This window comes from Apiospora marii (assembly GCF_038362585.1).
Source record: "Apiospora marii strain CBS 49790 chromosome Unknown utg000009l_segment0_segment0, whole genome shotgun sequence".
Classification (NCBI taxonomy): Eukaryota; Fungi; Ascomycota; class Sordariomycetes; order Amphisphaeriales; family Apiosporaceae; genus Apiospora; species Apiospora marii.
In genome coordinates, this window is record NW_027117381.1 from 3,624,584 (window position 1) to 3,638,454 (window position 13,871).

The window sequence follows — 13,871 nt, forward strand, 5'->3', positions numbered from 1 at the left end:
TGAAGGCGATAATGCTTTTACAACAACGCACTTTTGGTCTAGATTTATGTTACATCAGAGTGCAGAAAGAAAATCAATTCGATATTGCTGATAGCTTACCCTGCGAGCGCGACCATGCGAAGTGACGTTTTTGCCTGCGGCTGGCTGCATTTGGCGATACGAGTCTTTCATGGATCTGCGTCTGACCATGTCAGTGGTGGATTTAAATTGTTATCAAAAGTACTTATTAGTCAAGGCGGTCGAGAAGAAAGTAAATCGAGCAACCATGTAGCCGTCTAGGGAAATTAGTGTGAGAAGAATAGGAAACTGGATTGACTAAAGTAATAGCACGCTCAACTTGAGTAGAATACATTAGTTGTGACTTAAGGGGCTATGTTGTACTATTCTATGCTACATTTCCCGGTACAAACAAATATCAATACAAATTTAAACATATTAAGCAAACCGTACAAAGTACAAAACATTGCGCTATAACCACAAATACAGTCGCCAAACATGCCCACTCCCAATAAACGAAAGGATGAAACACTCGTGCTGGCCTACTACAGTCTCTCCATCTCGGCAATCTCGCGAGTCACAACCGCGCTCAACGAGCGCACATACGGTTGCTTCATCATACAAAAGTGATCTGCGAAGAAAGTGTTAGTCAAATCAGCCAAGAAAATGAGAGTAAAAAAGCAATGGAAAATATACCTCCATCCACAGTGTGCACATGCACCTCCCCACCCACCAACTCGTCCCAGCCATTGGGCCCGAACGTGGACCGAGCCCCCCAGAACCAGGACTTGAACTCGGTCTCGAAATCCGCCAGACTGACGGACGAAGGGTCCGCCGCCTCGCCGAGCGTGGGTCCCATGGCCGCGGGCCTCTGCACCCCGGAGTCGCGAAGAGTCTGGTCCGGGTTCTCGTTGACACCCCAGCGGGCCCAGACGACCGCCACGCGCTTGGGACGTTGCGGACACGACGCCGGGAACGGCCGCGGCGAGTACGAGTGCAGCGCCTTGATGGTCGCGGCGGCATGGGCAAGGTCACCCGGGTCAAGGAGGACCTTGGTATGCTCAACAATGACGCGCCAGGCGCGCGCCACGAAAGCCGTATCGATATGACGAGCCTGCGGTATAGCGCGCGGGACCCGCATATCAATCAGCAGCAGCCCCGAAACCGTCTCGCGCTCGACCACGGCCAGCTGGTAGGCGACCTCGTAGGCGTAGGCCGCCCCCGCGGAGCGACCGCCGATCAGGTAGGGCCCGCGCGGCTGCAGGCGGCGGATGGTCTGGATGAAGACGCGGGCGAGGTCGGGGATGGCCAGGTCGAAGGCGTTGGGGTCGTCGATGAAGGGGGACTCGAGGGCGTAGAGGCGCTGAACCTTGTCGAGCGGGGCTAGGTGCACGAAGGCGTCGGCGGAGCCGTGGCCGTCGGCGATCATGAAGACGGGGCGCAGTTGGGAGTCTGGGTTGCCTTGGATCAGGACGGCGTTAGAGGTGACTTCGGCGGCGGGGGTGAGAATGACCATGCTGCTGCTGGAGCTGGAGGAGGAAGAGTCGCTGGTGTCGGCCTCGTTGGAGCCGCATACGGCGCCGTCGAGAGCGGCCTCGACGTCGGCTACGGTCGTGTGGGTGAGGAAGAATGAGGCGGGCAGCTCCTGGCCCGTCTTCTGCTTGTACTGCGACATAACCTTGATGCTCAGCATCGAGTCGACGCCGGCAGCCTCAAAATCGCCCACGTCGGCAAAGTCGGACGGGGCCATGCCTAGAGCACTGGCGACGATCTGGAGCAGGATCTCGCTCCGCCGCTCGGTCGATGACGACGAAGAAGCTCCACAGTGAGTTTCCTTGGGAGCCGAGCTGGGCTGCTTCGTCTCAGGGGTCGGTTCGGCACTGGCCTTGCGCCCCGCCGTCTTGGTGGACTCCGCAGAACCTCCCAGTTGCTCTCTGGCCGCAGCCACTGTGGTATAAGTGAGGAAGAAAGCCGCCGGGAGCTGCAGACCTGTCTGCTTCTGGAGGTCGGACGTGATGGCGATGCTCATCTGCGAATCGACGCCGATGTCGGTAAAGTCAGTCGATGGCTCTAGCTCATCCAGGCTAACACCCGTACGCTTGGCAACTATGCGCAGCAGCGTATCGGCGTCGTTCGGCGTATCGGGCACGGGTGCCTGTGCAGATTTGGCTTGCGTCGACGGCGGATCGGGGAAGTCCCGAAGCCTGCGTCCGCGGCTGGCAAGCGGTGCCTCAATGACCTTGGACACCGGCGCAGCGGGAGACGGAGCGGCAGCCCCGTGACCCCCGATGACGATGGAGAAGATCTCCTTGGTCATGTGCTGGAACGTGATGCCGGAGCAGAGCGCAATCAGACCATCCTGGTCAAAGACATAGACATCACACACCGTAACCCCCTTAGCCGACTGCTCGCGCACCGTCGCGTAGCACATGCAGTTAGTGCGCCCCACGATGGGCTTCAGCAGCTGGAAAGACCCGATCCGGTTCGAGATATGAATCACGTCCTTGGTCTTGGCCGGGTCGGCATTGAGCAGGAAGCCCGACAGGTGCACGATGCCATCCATGGTAAAGGGGTTGCAGGTGAACTGCCCCTGCGCCCCCGCGCTGTCCTCGAGCACGCACGCAGCCACAGCGTCTTGGAAGTCGGGCGGCAGGTAGGCCTCCTCGATGCACTGGTAGGCGGGCCCGTACTCGACCTCGGCGTCGAACAGCTTGTAGAACAGGTTGCGCGCGAGGCGGTGCGTAGTCGTCTTGCCCGTCGTCTCCAGGAGGTTGGCCACGCGCCGTCGGACTAGGTTTTCCATGAAGGCCCATTGCTGCAGCTGGGAGGGGCGCTGGGGGCTGAAGCGCACTTTGCATAGGCCGTGGGTGCCTCCCGGTCCCGACGGGCCCGTGGAGGAGAAGGTCACGGCGACTTCGGTGTCGGCGTCCTCCAGGCTACACTCGATGTGGATAAGGTGTTCTTCGTCCCTGGAATGCACCACGAGGGCGTGCGTCATCTGCAGGTCGGCGACCTCGAGATGGACACTCTCGCCGGCGGCACCAGTGGAGGTCAGGAGGTGAAAAACTGCGGTATTGGCCATCTCGACGAACACGCTCGCCGGACAGAGCACGACGCCGCCCACGATATGCCCTTGGATGGCCGTCGTCAGCTCAGGATGCTTCGTGGTCGAGGTGAACCTCGCCTCCGTCTTGCCATCATCCGAGCTCAGGCTGTCCAGGCGCTGCAAGAACGCGTACGGCAGTGACTGATGCGTGGATGCGACTGTTGCCTCTTCGCCAACCTGCACTGCACGTCGAGTCTTGTACGGCACCCAGTACGTCTTGGCATCGAACGCATACGCGGGCAATTCCAGCAACCGCAGACAGGGCTCCGAATCGCGGTGAAACTCGCGCCAGTTGACCGACAGACCCGCCACGTGCAGCGCAGCGAGGCAATTCGAAAAGCTCCGCCAGCCGTCCTGCCCTTGCTGAAGACTGCTCAAGGTAGTCAACTCCTTTTGGGAGCACGACTTGGACAAGAGCGCGGTGCAGACGGGGTGCGGGCCGAGCTCGAGCGCCACCGTGTTGGCTTGGATTAGCTTCTGTGTCTCGCAGGCCTGCACGGCGCCCAGGAAGTTGACCGGCTCGCGCATCTGGCGGCGCAGGTACGCGGCGTTGAAGACGCCGTCGTCGCGCACGACCTCGCCGAGCAGCGTCGACGCGACGGGCACGCGGGGGGGCGCTGAAGTGCACCTTGCGCGCCGCCTCCTCGAACTGCGCGAGGACGGGCTCGAGCTGGGCCGAGTGGAAGCCATACGGAACCTTGAGAAGCGTCGACTTGATATTGCGGGTCTGCAGCGTCGACTGCAGCGTGGCCAGCTCGTCGTTGGTGCCGCTGATGACGGTCATGCCGGGCGCATTGAGGCAGGCGATCTGGCACGTCGGGCACTGAGACTCGCGGAGCAGAGCGGTGGCGTCCTCGTGCGTCATACTGACGGCCAGCATCGAGTAGGCGTGTGCGGTGCAGTGTTCCTGGATCAGCGAGGCGCGTGTGTGGACAAGATACAACATGTCGCTGACGGACAGCACGCCCGCCACGCAGAGTCCCGCGTATTCGCCCAGCGAGTGGCCCATGACCAGCGCCGGCTGCAGGCCGAGCGTACGGAGCAGATGGGCCATGGCCACCTCGAGCGACACCAGCGCCAGCTGCGTCTGGCACGCCGGAGCGGTGGCCACGTCCTGTGCCCCGATGATCAGGTCGAGGAAGCGGTCGAGGCCCTGGGCGTCGCACAGATCCTGGAAAGAGTCCAGCGTGGTTCGGAAGAAGGGCAGGGTGTGGTATAACTCGGCGCCCATCCCCGTGTAGACGGACCCCTGACCGGTAAAGGAGAAGGCCAACTGCGCGTCTTTCAGCGGCGCCTTGTAACCGGTGCCAAACTTGGCGAGCAGATCCTGAACCGACTCCACGACGTGCGCGGACCGATGCAGATCGTGCATCCGTCTCGCCGTGGTGGTGTACGCCAAGCTGGCCAGGTCCGTGTCCAGGTGCTGGAGCAGATACTCCCTCAACCTCGCCTCGTTTGCCTTGAGCCCCGCCCGCGTCCGGCCGGAGCAGGCGACGACATGGTGCGGACGCTGGTCCTCGGCCCGCCAGTCCGAGACCTCGGGCGCCTCCTCGATCAACATGCTCACGTTGCCGCCCGCGGCGTCGAAGCTGTTGATGATGATCTTGGATAAGCCGTTGCCGTCGCGTGAAGGCCGCAGCGGTACGGTGCCGTCAGCGACTTTGATGCGGGCGGCGTCCAGGTCGGGGAACTTGTGGTTGATCTGGAACGGCCAGTTGGGCTGCGGCGGGATGACGCGCTTCTGCATGATCAGGATGGCCTTGATGAGTGACGACACGCCCGCGGCGCCCTCGGCGTGGCCGATGGCGGCTTTCAGGGCGCCGATGTGGAGGGGATTGTCTTCGGGCCGGCTGGGGCTGAAGGTGTCGATGATGGCGCTCAACTCGGCGGCATTACCGGCTATATAGATAGTTAGCACATTATCAATGTGTGCAATCAAATTTCAAGGGATGGATGGATGGATGGACATACCTTGGGTTCCAGTTCCGTGACACTCCACGTAGGAAATTTCATTCGGTCCCACGCCATTACTCCTTAAAATGGTGCGATACAAGTCCGCCTGCGCCGCGCTTGAAGGGAAGGTAATCGAACCCGCCGCCCCTGCATTGGAGTTGCGAGCGGTGCCACGAAGCACGGCGAGGATATTGTCCTTCTCGCGCACCGCATCTTCAAGCCGCTTCAGCACGACCACGCCGACCGCCTCGCCGCGGCAATACCCATCAGCCTCATCGCAGAAGGTCTTGCAGGGCCCCGTCTGGGAGAGGAAGCCACCCTTGCTCAGACCCGAGTACAGCTCGGGCGCAACGCAGACGTGGCCGCCGCCAGCGACGGCACAGTCGACCTCGCGGCTCAGCAGGGCGTGGCAGGCCAGGTGGATGGCCGTCGCGCTGGCGGAGCAGGCCGTGTCGATGCTGGTGATGCCGCCGCCCCAGCGGAAGTAGTGGTTCAGGCGGCCCGGGGCGAATGACCGCATGGTACCCGGGATGTAGTGGGTGTCGATGCCTTCTTGGTCGTTGATGGCTTTCCACTCCTCGGCCGACTGGCCCAGGAAGGTGGCCATGTGGGCCCGCAGGGTCGAGGCCGTGGCGTCGGGCGAGTAGCCCGCCATCTGCAGGGCTTCGTAGGTGGTCATGAGCAGCAGCCGCTGGATCGGGTCCATCTGCACCGCCTCGCGGGGCGAAATGGAGAAGAGGAGGTTGTCGAACTCGCCGGGGTTCTTTAGGAAGCAGCCGAACGTCGTCGACACGGCCATGGGCCTCTCGCACGACGGGTCGAGGAAGTCGTCGATGGCAAATCTCGACTCGGGAATGCGCTGATGTGCCGAACGGCCGGACAGGAGAAGGTCCCACAGTTCGGAAATACTGTCGCTGTCTGGGAAGCGGCCCGACATGCCCACGATGGCCACGCGGTCGGAACCGCGCGAGTATCCTTCCGAGCTGTGGTCGTCGTCGATACCGACATTTGCGGCAGTAACAGTCGGGACCGCGCGTTGCAGCTCTCGCTGGACGAAAGACACCGAGTGCGTGGGGCCGATAGTAAATAGTCGCGCGCTCTCATTCCCTTGAAGCGCACTCGCGACATTTTTTATCGTATCTTCCAAGTACAGCGGATGCTGAGCAATGTCCGCGACTGTCAGGACCAGCAGGTTCCGTAGTGTCGAGGCATCAAAGGGCTCACATGTGCTAGAGGAGAATATGCCCTCGCAGCGGGTGGGGGTATCGAGTAGCGGCGAGATCCCCAGTATCCGGTCGACATCCAGCACAGGCAGATGAGCGGCGTGGACGGCTGTGGCTGACGCGAGGCGGGATGTCGAGACTTGGCTGAAGTGCTCCGACTCCATTAGGCGCTTCAGCGTGGCGGGCGGCGCGAACACGGTAGCCCACGTCGAGGCCTGCACGCCGATATATGCGGTGCGCAGCCGGGGGCAGCTCTGGTTGAACAGGTCCAGGCGTTGCTGGACCTGTGCGGCGTCGACACCGACGAATGTGCAGGCCCAAGATTCGGGCGAGTCCTCCACGGACTGCGTCCTCCGCCACAGCTCGATGCCGAGACGAAAACTGATGGCGACGCATTCCAGGCCGAGACGCACCACGTCGCGTGCTGTGGTGGCGGTCGTTGCTACGGCGGCGGCCAGCAGCCCGATGCACACGCCGATCCCGTGTGTCTGGCTCTCGGCACTAAGGACGGCCGGTTCGTCCTCGGCAAGCCTACCCCGTCAAAGTTAGCTAATATTTGAAAATAACACCAACCAACTCGGCACATACAGTAAGAGCTCGCCCAGCTGTATTATGGTAATTAGAGTAGTGCCAACGGCCTCGTTCAGATGCTCGGCCGATTCATGATGGCAGGTAAGATCGCGGATGTCGGCAAAATCGCCGTAGAGCTGGCGCTCGCACGGGTATAAGTCCTGGCGAAGACACTGCACCACGTCCGTGGCGTCGCGCAGAAACGCGTGCAGGCTGGGCCTTGTCTTGGCGATCTCGTAAAGTCTCGCGACGGCCGACGTCTTGGACGCCAGCTGGTCGCCGAACAGCAGGACGGTGGCGGCGGTCGACTGCATGGTGATGTGCGAGTTCGCCTTGCGGAAGACATGTCATCGTCATTCATCAAATCGCTGCATATATATGAAGGCAAGGTCTTTGCTCCTGGGCCTGTTTGCCCGTCGGCTGTGGTCGTGGAGGGCCTCATCTCGGAAGATTCCTCGATCAGCCGCTGTCGTGGAGCATGGAGCGGCACCACCGCGCGTGGATATCAAGATGGCGGTCTTCGAAGGCGATCGCGCAGCCGAGTCCAACCATTCCAGCACGAGGTGGTCAGCGGGGCAAGAGAAAGGTCTGGAGGTTTGGTACTATCTCAGCCGCTGCCGACGAAGCACGTGTCTGGGTGTGCAGGGATTTGAGTTCAAGCCCCTGAGTACCTGCCCCTCAGCCACGGTTCGTGTATGCAAAACGTATGTACGAAAGTCAATGGCAGGGACTGTTTCGAACTACTTACTGCATCAAAGCTAGAAGTGATGTGCAAGTTGGCACAGGGAAACCAAGCGCATGATGTTGTGAAAGGGTAGACCCTGGATAGTCGGGGCTTGTTTTCCGGCCGTGGCATCGCTATCGAGTCATGACAGAGTTCATTCCAGACAGAAACTGGAGCTTTCAAGGCAGGGGTTTGGGGCAAGTCCACATAGCATTGGCAGGGCTGTTACCACCTAGGCGGTATTTGGTTACTCTGCACCTTGACCAGAACTTGCAAGATAAGATGTGTAGTGCAATGCATCCAGTAACTGAAAGGAGTTTTTCTCAACCGAAACTTCTCTGGAAGCATCGAAGTGGCATGCTTTAGCGAGGCAAGTATGACCAGGGGTAAAGTAACGGCGCTGTCCAGGGGCACCTTCTGGGGGAGGCCGAACTGGAAGATGGTCGCGGCGTCGGCTTTGGCGTTGGTGGAGAAGTTCATCAGGATGGCCCGCGGGCCTTGGACTAGTTCATGGAGCTCGAGAGAGGCGTCTTGCACCGCGAGGCAGGCGGCTTGGATCGCTGGTGGGAGGGAGCTGGTGTCGAGGGCTGTGCCGTCTAGAAGTGACGGCGTTGGCAGGTTGTGTTCGCGAAGGTACTCTGACGCGATGGCTGCATGTTTGGAAATGGAGGCGGCAAGTTCCTCCAATGTCTTGGTGGTTGTCATGGCTGAGTATTGAGTGGCTTTCCCCCAACAGTTTCCACGACTTGCGGTGCCAAAAACGAGTTGAATAACTGTCTTTCTTTATTCAACTTATCTCTGATATGCATCATCTCACAAATGGCTCGTGACTCTTTCATGTGTATATACGTATTGTGTTGAGGTGCAGAAGCTCCGGGTATCCGGATACATCCATCATCGTGGAAACCATGATCCTCCCGCCCGGGTTCAACTATACCCAATTGACCTCCAAGTATGCAAATGGACCGGCAATGCTCTAAGACAAGACCTATCAAAGCAGCATACTCTAACTACGTTCCTGGCAGAACTAGTCAGTCATTCGAGGTGTGGCGGGGCCTTCAGCTCTTCTAGTGGGGCTCTCGCAGAAACGTAAAGCTTCGACCCATCCCCAATGACACCCCAGTTACCTAGCTCCGGCAGAGCCAATACCAGTTACTACAGCCCTTGTGATAAAAGGCTAGACTTCCTGTTGCGAGCTTGTACTGGCTATGTGATCTTGAGAAAACACCGTCTCACATCTATCACCATGTCGCCCTCTGCTATTACCCCTGAGAAGCCCGCCGCCCCGGAACTGCCCGAGCTGTCCCGGCAAAGGCTGGAGAAGGCCGGCATTGACCTGACCGGAGCCTATCCTGAGCACCCCAAGAAGGTCCTTTACCTGCAGGACGTCTACAAGCTCCGTGGCGAGGACCGTGATTACACAGACCCCGCGTCCCGTGCGGACCCGGAGAAGAAGGCCCTGTTCTCGGCGGCCAAGGAGGTAAGTACTGTCAGCCGTCGAGCCGCTTATCTCTAGAAAGGGGAGCTAACATGGGCGAAGGTCAGAGATGTGACCGTCCATATCGGTACCGAGATCATAGGCCTGCAGTTGAAGGACCTCACCAACCAGCAAAGAGTATGTTGACTATTCCTCTTAACGTAAAGTCGAGTATCAATGCTAAATCTTGGTTAGGATGAGCTCTGCCTCCTGATTGCCGAGAGAGGTGTGGTCTTCTTCCGGGACCAAGACCTGAGCCCTCAGAAGCAGCTGGAACTGGGCGCCTACTTTGGCGAAGTCGAGGTGAATCCTCAAGATGCTTACGTCCCCGGGCTTCCCGGTGCGACCGTCATGTGGTATGTAAGCCCCTCGTCGACAGCTATACGTAAGATTGCTGATCTCCTTCCAGGCCGGCTTTCACAGCGACCATGCCCATGTTCGACTACTATTTCCGCAACCCGTTCGGCACTCAGCGCTGGCACACAGATATGGCCTACGAGCACCAGCCTCCGGGATACACGTAAGTCATCCGGTTGATAGGTCATCTCGTTCATGCCAAGGGACTTTGATCGATTGACTCGCCTGTTTCACAGACACCTGCACAACGATGCTGTCCCCGAGGTGGGAGGCGACACCCTCTGGGCCAGCGGCTATGCTGCGTACGACAAGCTGTCGCCCGCGTTCCGCGAGATGATCGACGGAAAGGAGTGCGTGTACCGCTCCGCCTACAAGTTCCTCGACCGCGATGACCCCGCCACCGGACCCAAGCTGGTCGAGCGGACGCACCCCATGGTCCGAGTAAGTACTTTCACTCCGTTGAGTTGGACGAGGCCTTCCATAGTCATCCTTACTACTACGTATCATTGCTAACACCTGACTTCCCTTGCGAACAGACCCACCCCGTGACTGGCTGGAAGTCACTGTACGTCAACCGCGCCATGACGCTGCGCATCGTCGGCCTGGACCAGGGCGAGAGCGACGCCATCCTCAACTACCTCTTCAGCGTCTACGAGGGCAACGTCGACATCCAGTGCCGCTTCACCTGGACGCCGGGAACCTCGGCCATCTGGGACAACCGGTAAGTGCACCAGCATTGGAATGATTATGTACGGTTTAATTGTGACTGTAAGCTGACATCGAAATAGAGTCACCATGCACAGCGCCGCGTGGGATTACGAAGGAAAGGGCAAGCGCCACGGCACCCGCGTTTCCAGTCTGGCGGAGAAGCCGTTCTACGACCCCAAGGCCACCAGCAGGCGCCGGGCTCTGGGTCTCGCTGGACCCAAGGAGTATTAGATTCCTGCCATGGTGAGATTTATAGTAGCGTATATATAAAGAAGATATGAACCACCTTCTGTTGGGATACGAATGCCTTGTGGGTTGCAGAATAGCTTGGGTGATTAAATGCATTTTGGTTTGCGCGTGAAACACACTTCAGTGTCGCCAGTGACACATCATCAGTTCAATCCATCCGTGAGATTAGACTCTAGTCCACTGCCACCTGACTGATACTCTTCAGCTTCCTGCTTTGATCCTCGTGGACATAGTCAACTGGTACTTTTATGTACATAGCACTTTGATATGATGAAGTAGTCGTGTATACCTTCGCGCAGCGCAGTACCCTGGCCTGCGAGATTACGGAGTTGGAGAGGCTGTAGTAGGGGTACAGGTGCGTTATTCCTTCTTCCTTTCCTTGCTTATTACCGGCGGATATCACGGCAACGCGGGTGGGCCCGATTGCTTGTTCGCATTGATGTATCTGCTTGTTTCTTCATGATCTTACTACTCTATCACTTTTTTATAATAGACTTAGATTTACTTTATAACTTAATGTTTTGAGCTTTCTCTGCCATTATAGCGATACCATTCACATGCATGACACCGTAGCCACGGCGACTCAAGACCATTGCACATAGTATCGACTACTTAGATGCCAGATGCCGTTTATCCTGACAATAGGATTGTGGTATAAACCTCCAAGTTTGATCTGGTGGGAATAGTGGATCGGTCAGGGAAATGCTCTTATAAATAGCACACGCTAATTGCTTGAGGCAATACAGGCTGAAATGGGATAGCAGGCCCCTGGCTATACCAGGGCACAGTGGGCCGTCGTATTGCTGACATGCAAGTAGAACTGTCTAGATCCCAATCCGCGGAACCTAAATCTGCTTGGTCTAGGCTGTTGAAGTTGTGAGTCTCCAGTTATGGAGCCACGATCTCACGATCTGCAAGGGTCGGGAAGGTGAGAAGCTTACTAGCTTAAAAGGCGTGAGCGGGCCTGTCAGCCGCGCTTGTCGTAAAGGAACCTATGAGGAAAGTGTAGTAAGCACCCGGGACAGCCGGGGCCCCGGCACACCAGGATCGATTCCACTCGTGAAAAAGCCCGAAGTAGTCGCCGTCCCGGATCAACAAGCCAAGCTCGGCATCCCGAATCGTGGCCGGGGTCTTTGTGGCCCAAAAGGGTTCGAGTCCGGCTGACATACGCCTGGCTATGCCGCATCCGGTCACTAGATCGTGCAGGGGTATTTCAGCTGGAGCCAAAGTAAATATAATTTCTTTTTTCAGATCCAGCACTATTGAGCTTATGGGGATTCAAATTAACATGTTGAAATGCATGAACAGGGGCAAGAGAGTTTCGAATTCGGAAGACCAGCTTCTGTATTGGGCATTGCTTCAGGGAAAATATGCATGATTAATCTCTAATAGTGTCCCGTGATCTCATGTTTCAAGTCTTGTTTCTGTTTCTGGTCCAATTCTGATAGCTGAATAGCTTCAGCCTCTGGGGCGATGCGAATAACATGTTTATACAAAGAGCACCGTAGAAACAATCATGAGTGAAAATTTGATAAGTTGAAATTCTTTAGTCTTGTCTGAAAGCCAATGTGTGAGCAGCTAGGGATCGAATTTTCGCCTGCATATGCAAGGATTGAGGGCTCCGCAGGTCATGATATACTTGCTTTGCCATTGCATAACGTTCTAGGCTTCAATAGCATGATTGTTCTTGATGGCAAGCCCAAAGGGGAAGCTGAGACTTCAGGCCTGCTATCCATACGAATGCTGACAAGGGCTAGACCTTCACGATGATATACGAGGTTGACAATCTTGCTAGGAGTTTCATGCGCTTTCACGCATATAAAGGTCGACGATGCCGCCGCCAAAGTGATGAAGCTTTTCTATTAGACAGAAATCACTTACTCACAACAGTCATTCCTTGGTTCTACACTGGCATTCATTCTGAATATCAAACAATCATCTTTCTAGGTTCTCAACCACTCTACACCTCAACATGCTCTACTCGCTCTATTCTCTTGCCTTGTTGGCCCTAGGTGCATCGGCACTGCCCAACCCGCAAGTCGATGGACCTCCATCCAACCCCAACCCACCACCATCCTTCCCCCATCCCAACATCAGCGCCATCAAGGCCGTCGACCCCAAGTCCTTCCCCTCGTACCACACGGGCAACCTCAACCGCGAGAACGCCACCACCGCCGCCGCCTCTGGGCCCCAGAAGCGCTGGGCTTGCAGCCAGAGCCCGATCCTGACCTGGGGCGACAGCGACAACGGCGGCAAGGGCGTGACCATCACCAACGCCGACAACGGCGGCTGGCGCGGCTTCTACATCTACCACAACAGCTGCGACTACGTGCCCTGGAAGTACATCTGGATCGACGCGGGCGCGACGCAGTTCGTCAGCCTGCCCGACGGCTTCGAGGGCCGCATCCAGCGCGGCGAGGACGCGACCATGCTGTCGGGCTCGCCCCAGACCCTCGGCACCTGGTTCGAGATCAGCTTCGACGGCGCCGGCGTCGGCTGGGGCGACACCAGCCTGATCCGCGGCTGCGACGGCGCCGCCCTGCTCTGGAGCCTCGACGGGAGCGGGGCCTGGAAGGGGTTCACGCAGTACGTGCTCGAGGGCGCGCCCGAGGGGTCGTACGACATGAAGAGCAACGGGCAGTGGGTCATCAAGGCCACCGAGAACGGCGACGGCAGCATCAACACGGCCCCGCGCGACTGGCTCATCTCCCAGATCGGCACCGAGCTCGCTTACGTCGACGACTACCACGGTAACCCTGTCATTGCGTCGGGCAATGGGCGGTTCGGTACTTACTGGCTTGCTGGTCGTGCTTAAGCTCGACCGACAGATGTTTGGGCATGCATGGGCATGGTTCTCTTCTCCACTATTTCGTTTGAAGATATTGGCTTAGCCATATTAGAATTTTGTTTCCTATACATAATTAGATTTTTATATTTGAATATACACTACTTACTTGGTCATTACCTTGAATACATTGATGTATAGCTTCGTCGAACTAGACAATGGCCCTAGAACTATGTAGGATTGCAGACCTCCTTCCTCACCCTCCTGCCCCAGTAAAGGATGGACCCGTCGCCTGAGCTTAACTAAGAAAAATATAAAAGACAGAAATGAAGAGACAAATAATAAACACCAGACTTATATGCCTATTCTCGGGTGAGTCTAGCACAACACGTAGCCCTCGCCCGTCGCCTTCACGTCTTCCAGCATGGCTGAGAGGTTCCCCAGGAGCGGCCTTGTCGTCACGGGGCTGAGCGGGATGCCGGGCATGGGCTTCAGTAAAAGCCACCGATGCACTCCATAGTAAGCACAGAAAGATGGTGCACATAATCACCGGCGCCCCGTAAGAGATGGGGTACTTTAGGGGTAAGTGAACGGGTTGGTTTCCATACCTTACTTGTATATGCCGGTATCATCGGCGAACCCCGCCTGGCACCTGAGTGGCGTCTCACGGCAGTCGTCGCCGAAACGATCTATTTCTTTCTACTGGTATTTGTTTCACTTTG

General features: G+C 57.5%; 4 protein-coding genes across 4 annotated transcripts; 2 read left to right on the top strand and 2 right to left on the bottom strand.

Annotated features, from left to right (window-relative positions):
- Positions 1-542: 542 nt before the first annotated feature.
- PG985_012689 (uncharacterized protein) lies at positions 543-7,163 on the bottom strand (the record flags this gene model as incomplete). The annotated part of the gene is made up of 5 exons (XM_066832455.1): positions 543-628; positions 694-3,752; positions 3,817-5,002; positions 5,075-6,810; positions 6,868-7,163. The coding sequence occupies 5 exons, from the start codon at positions 7,161-7,163 to the stop codon at positions 543-545; spliced, it is 6,363 nt and encodes a 2,120-aa protein (XP_066680505.1).
- Positions 7,164-7,798: 635 nt separating this feature from the next.
- Positions 7,799-8,278, bottom strand: PG985_012690 (uncharacterized protein; the record flags this gene model as incomplete). The annotated part of the gene is made up of 1 exon (XM_066832456.1): positions 7,799-8,278. The coding sequence occupies one exon, from the start codon at positions 8,276-8,278 to the stop codon at positions 7,799-7,801; it is 480 nt and encodes a 159-aa protein (XP_066680506.1).
- Positions 8,279-8,819: 541 nt separating this feature from the next.
- Positions 8,820-10,346, top strand: PG985_012691 (uncharacterized protein; the record flags this gene model as incomplete). The annotated part of the gene is made up of 7 exons (XM_066832457.1): positions 8,820-9,053; positions 9,114-9,188; positions 9,246-9,406; positions 9,460-9,570; positions 9,644-9,848; positions 9,944-10,128; positions 10,196-10,346. The coding sequence occupies 7 exons, from the start codon at positions 8,820-8,822 to the stop codon at positions 10,344-10,346; spliced, it is 1,122 nt and encodes a 373-aa protein (XP_066680507.1).
- Positions 10,347-12,336: 1,990 nt separating this feature from the next.
- Positions 12,337-13,179, top strand: PG985_012692 (uncharacterized protein; the record flags this gene model as incomplete). The annotated part of the gene is made up of 1 exon (XM_066832458.1): positions 12,337-13,179. One exon carries the CDS (start codon positions 12,337-12,339, stop codon positions 13,177-13,179), a length of 843 nt encoding a protein of 280 aa, XP_066680508.1.
- Positions 13,180-13,871: the final 692 nt, after the last annotated feature.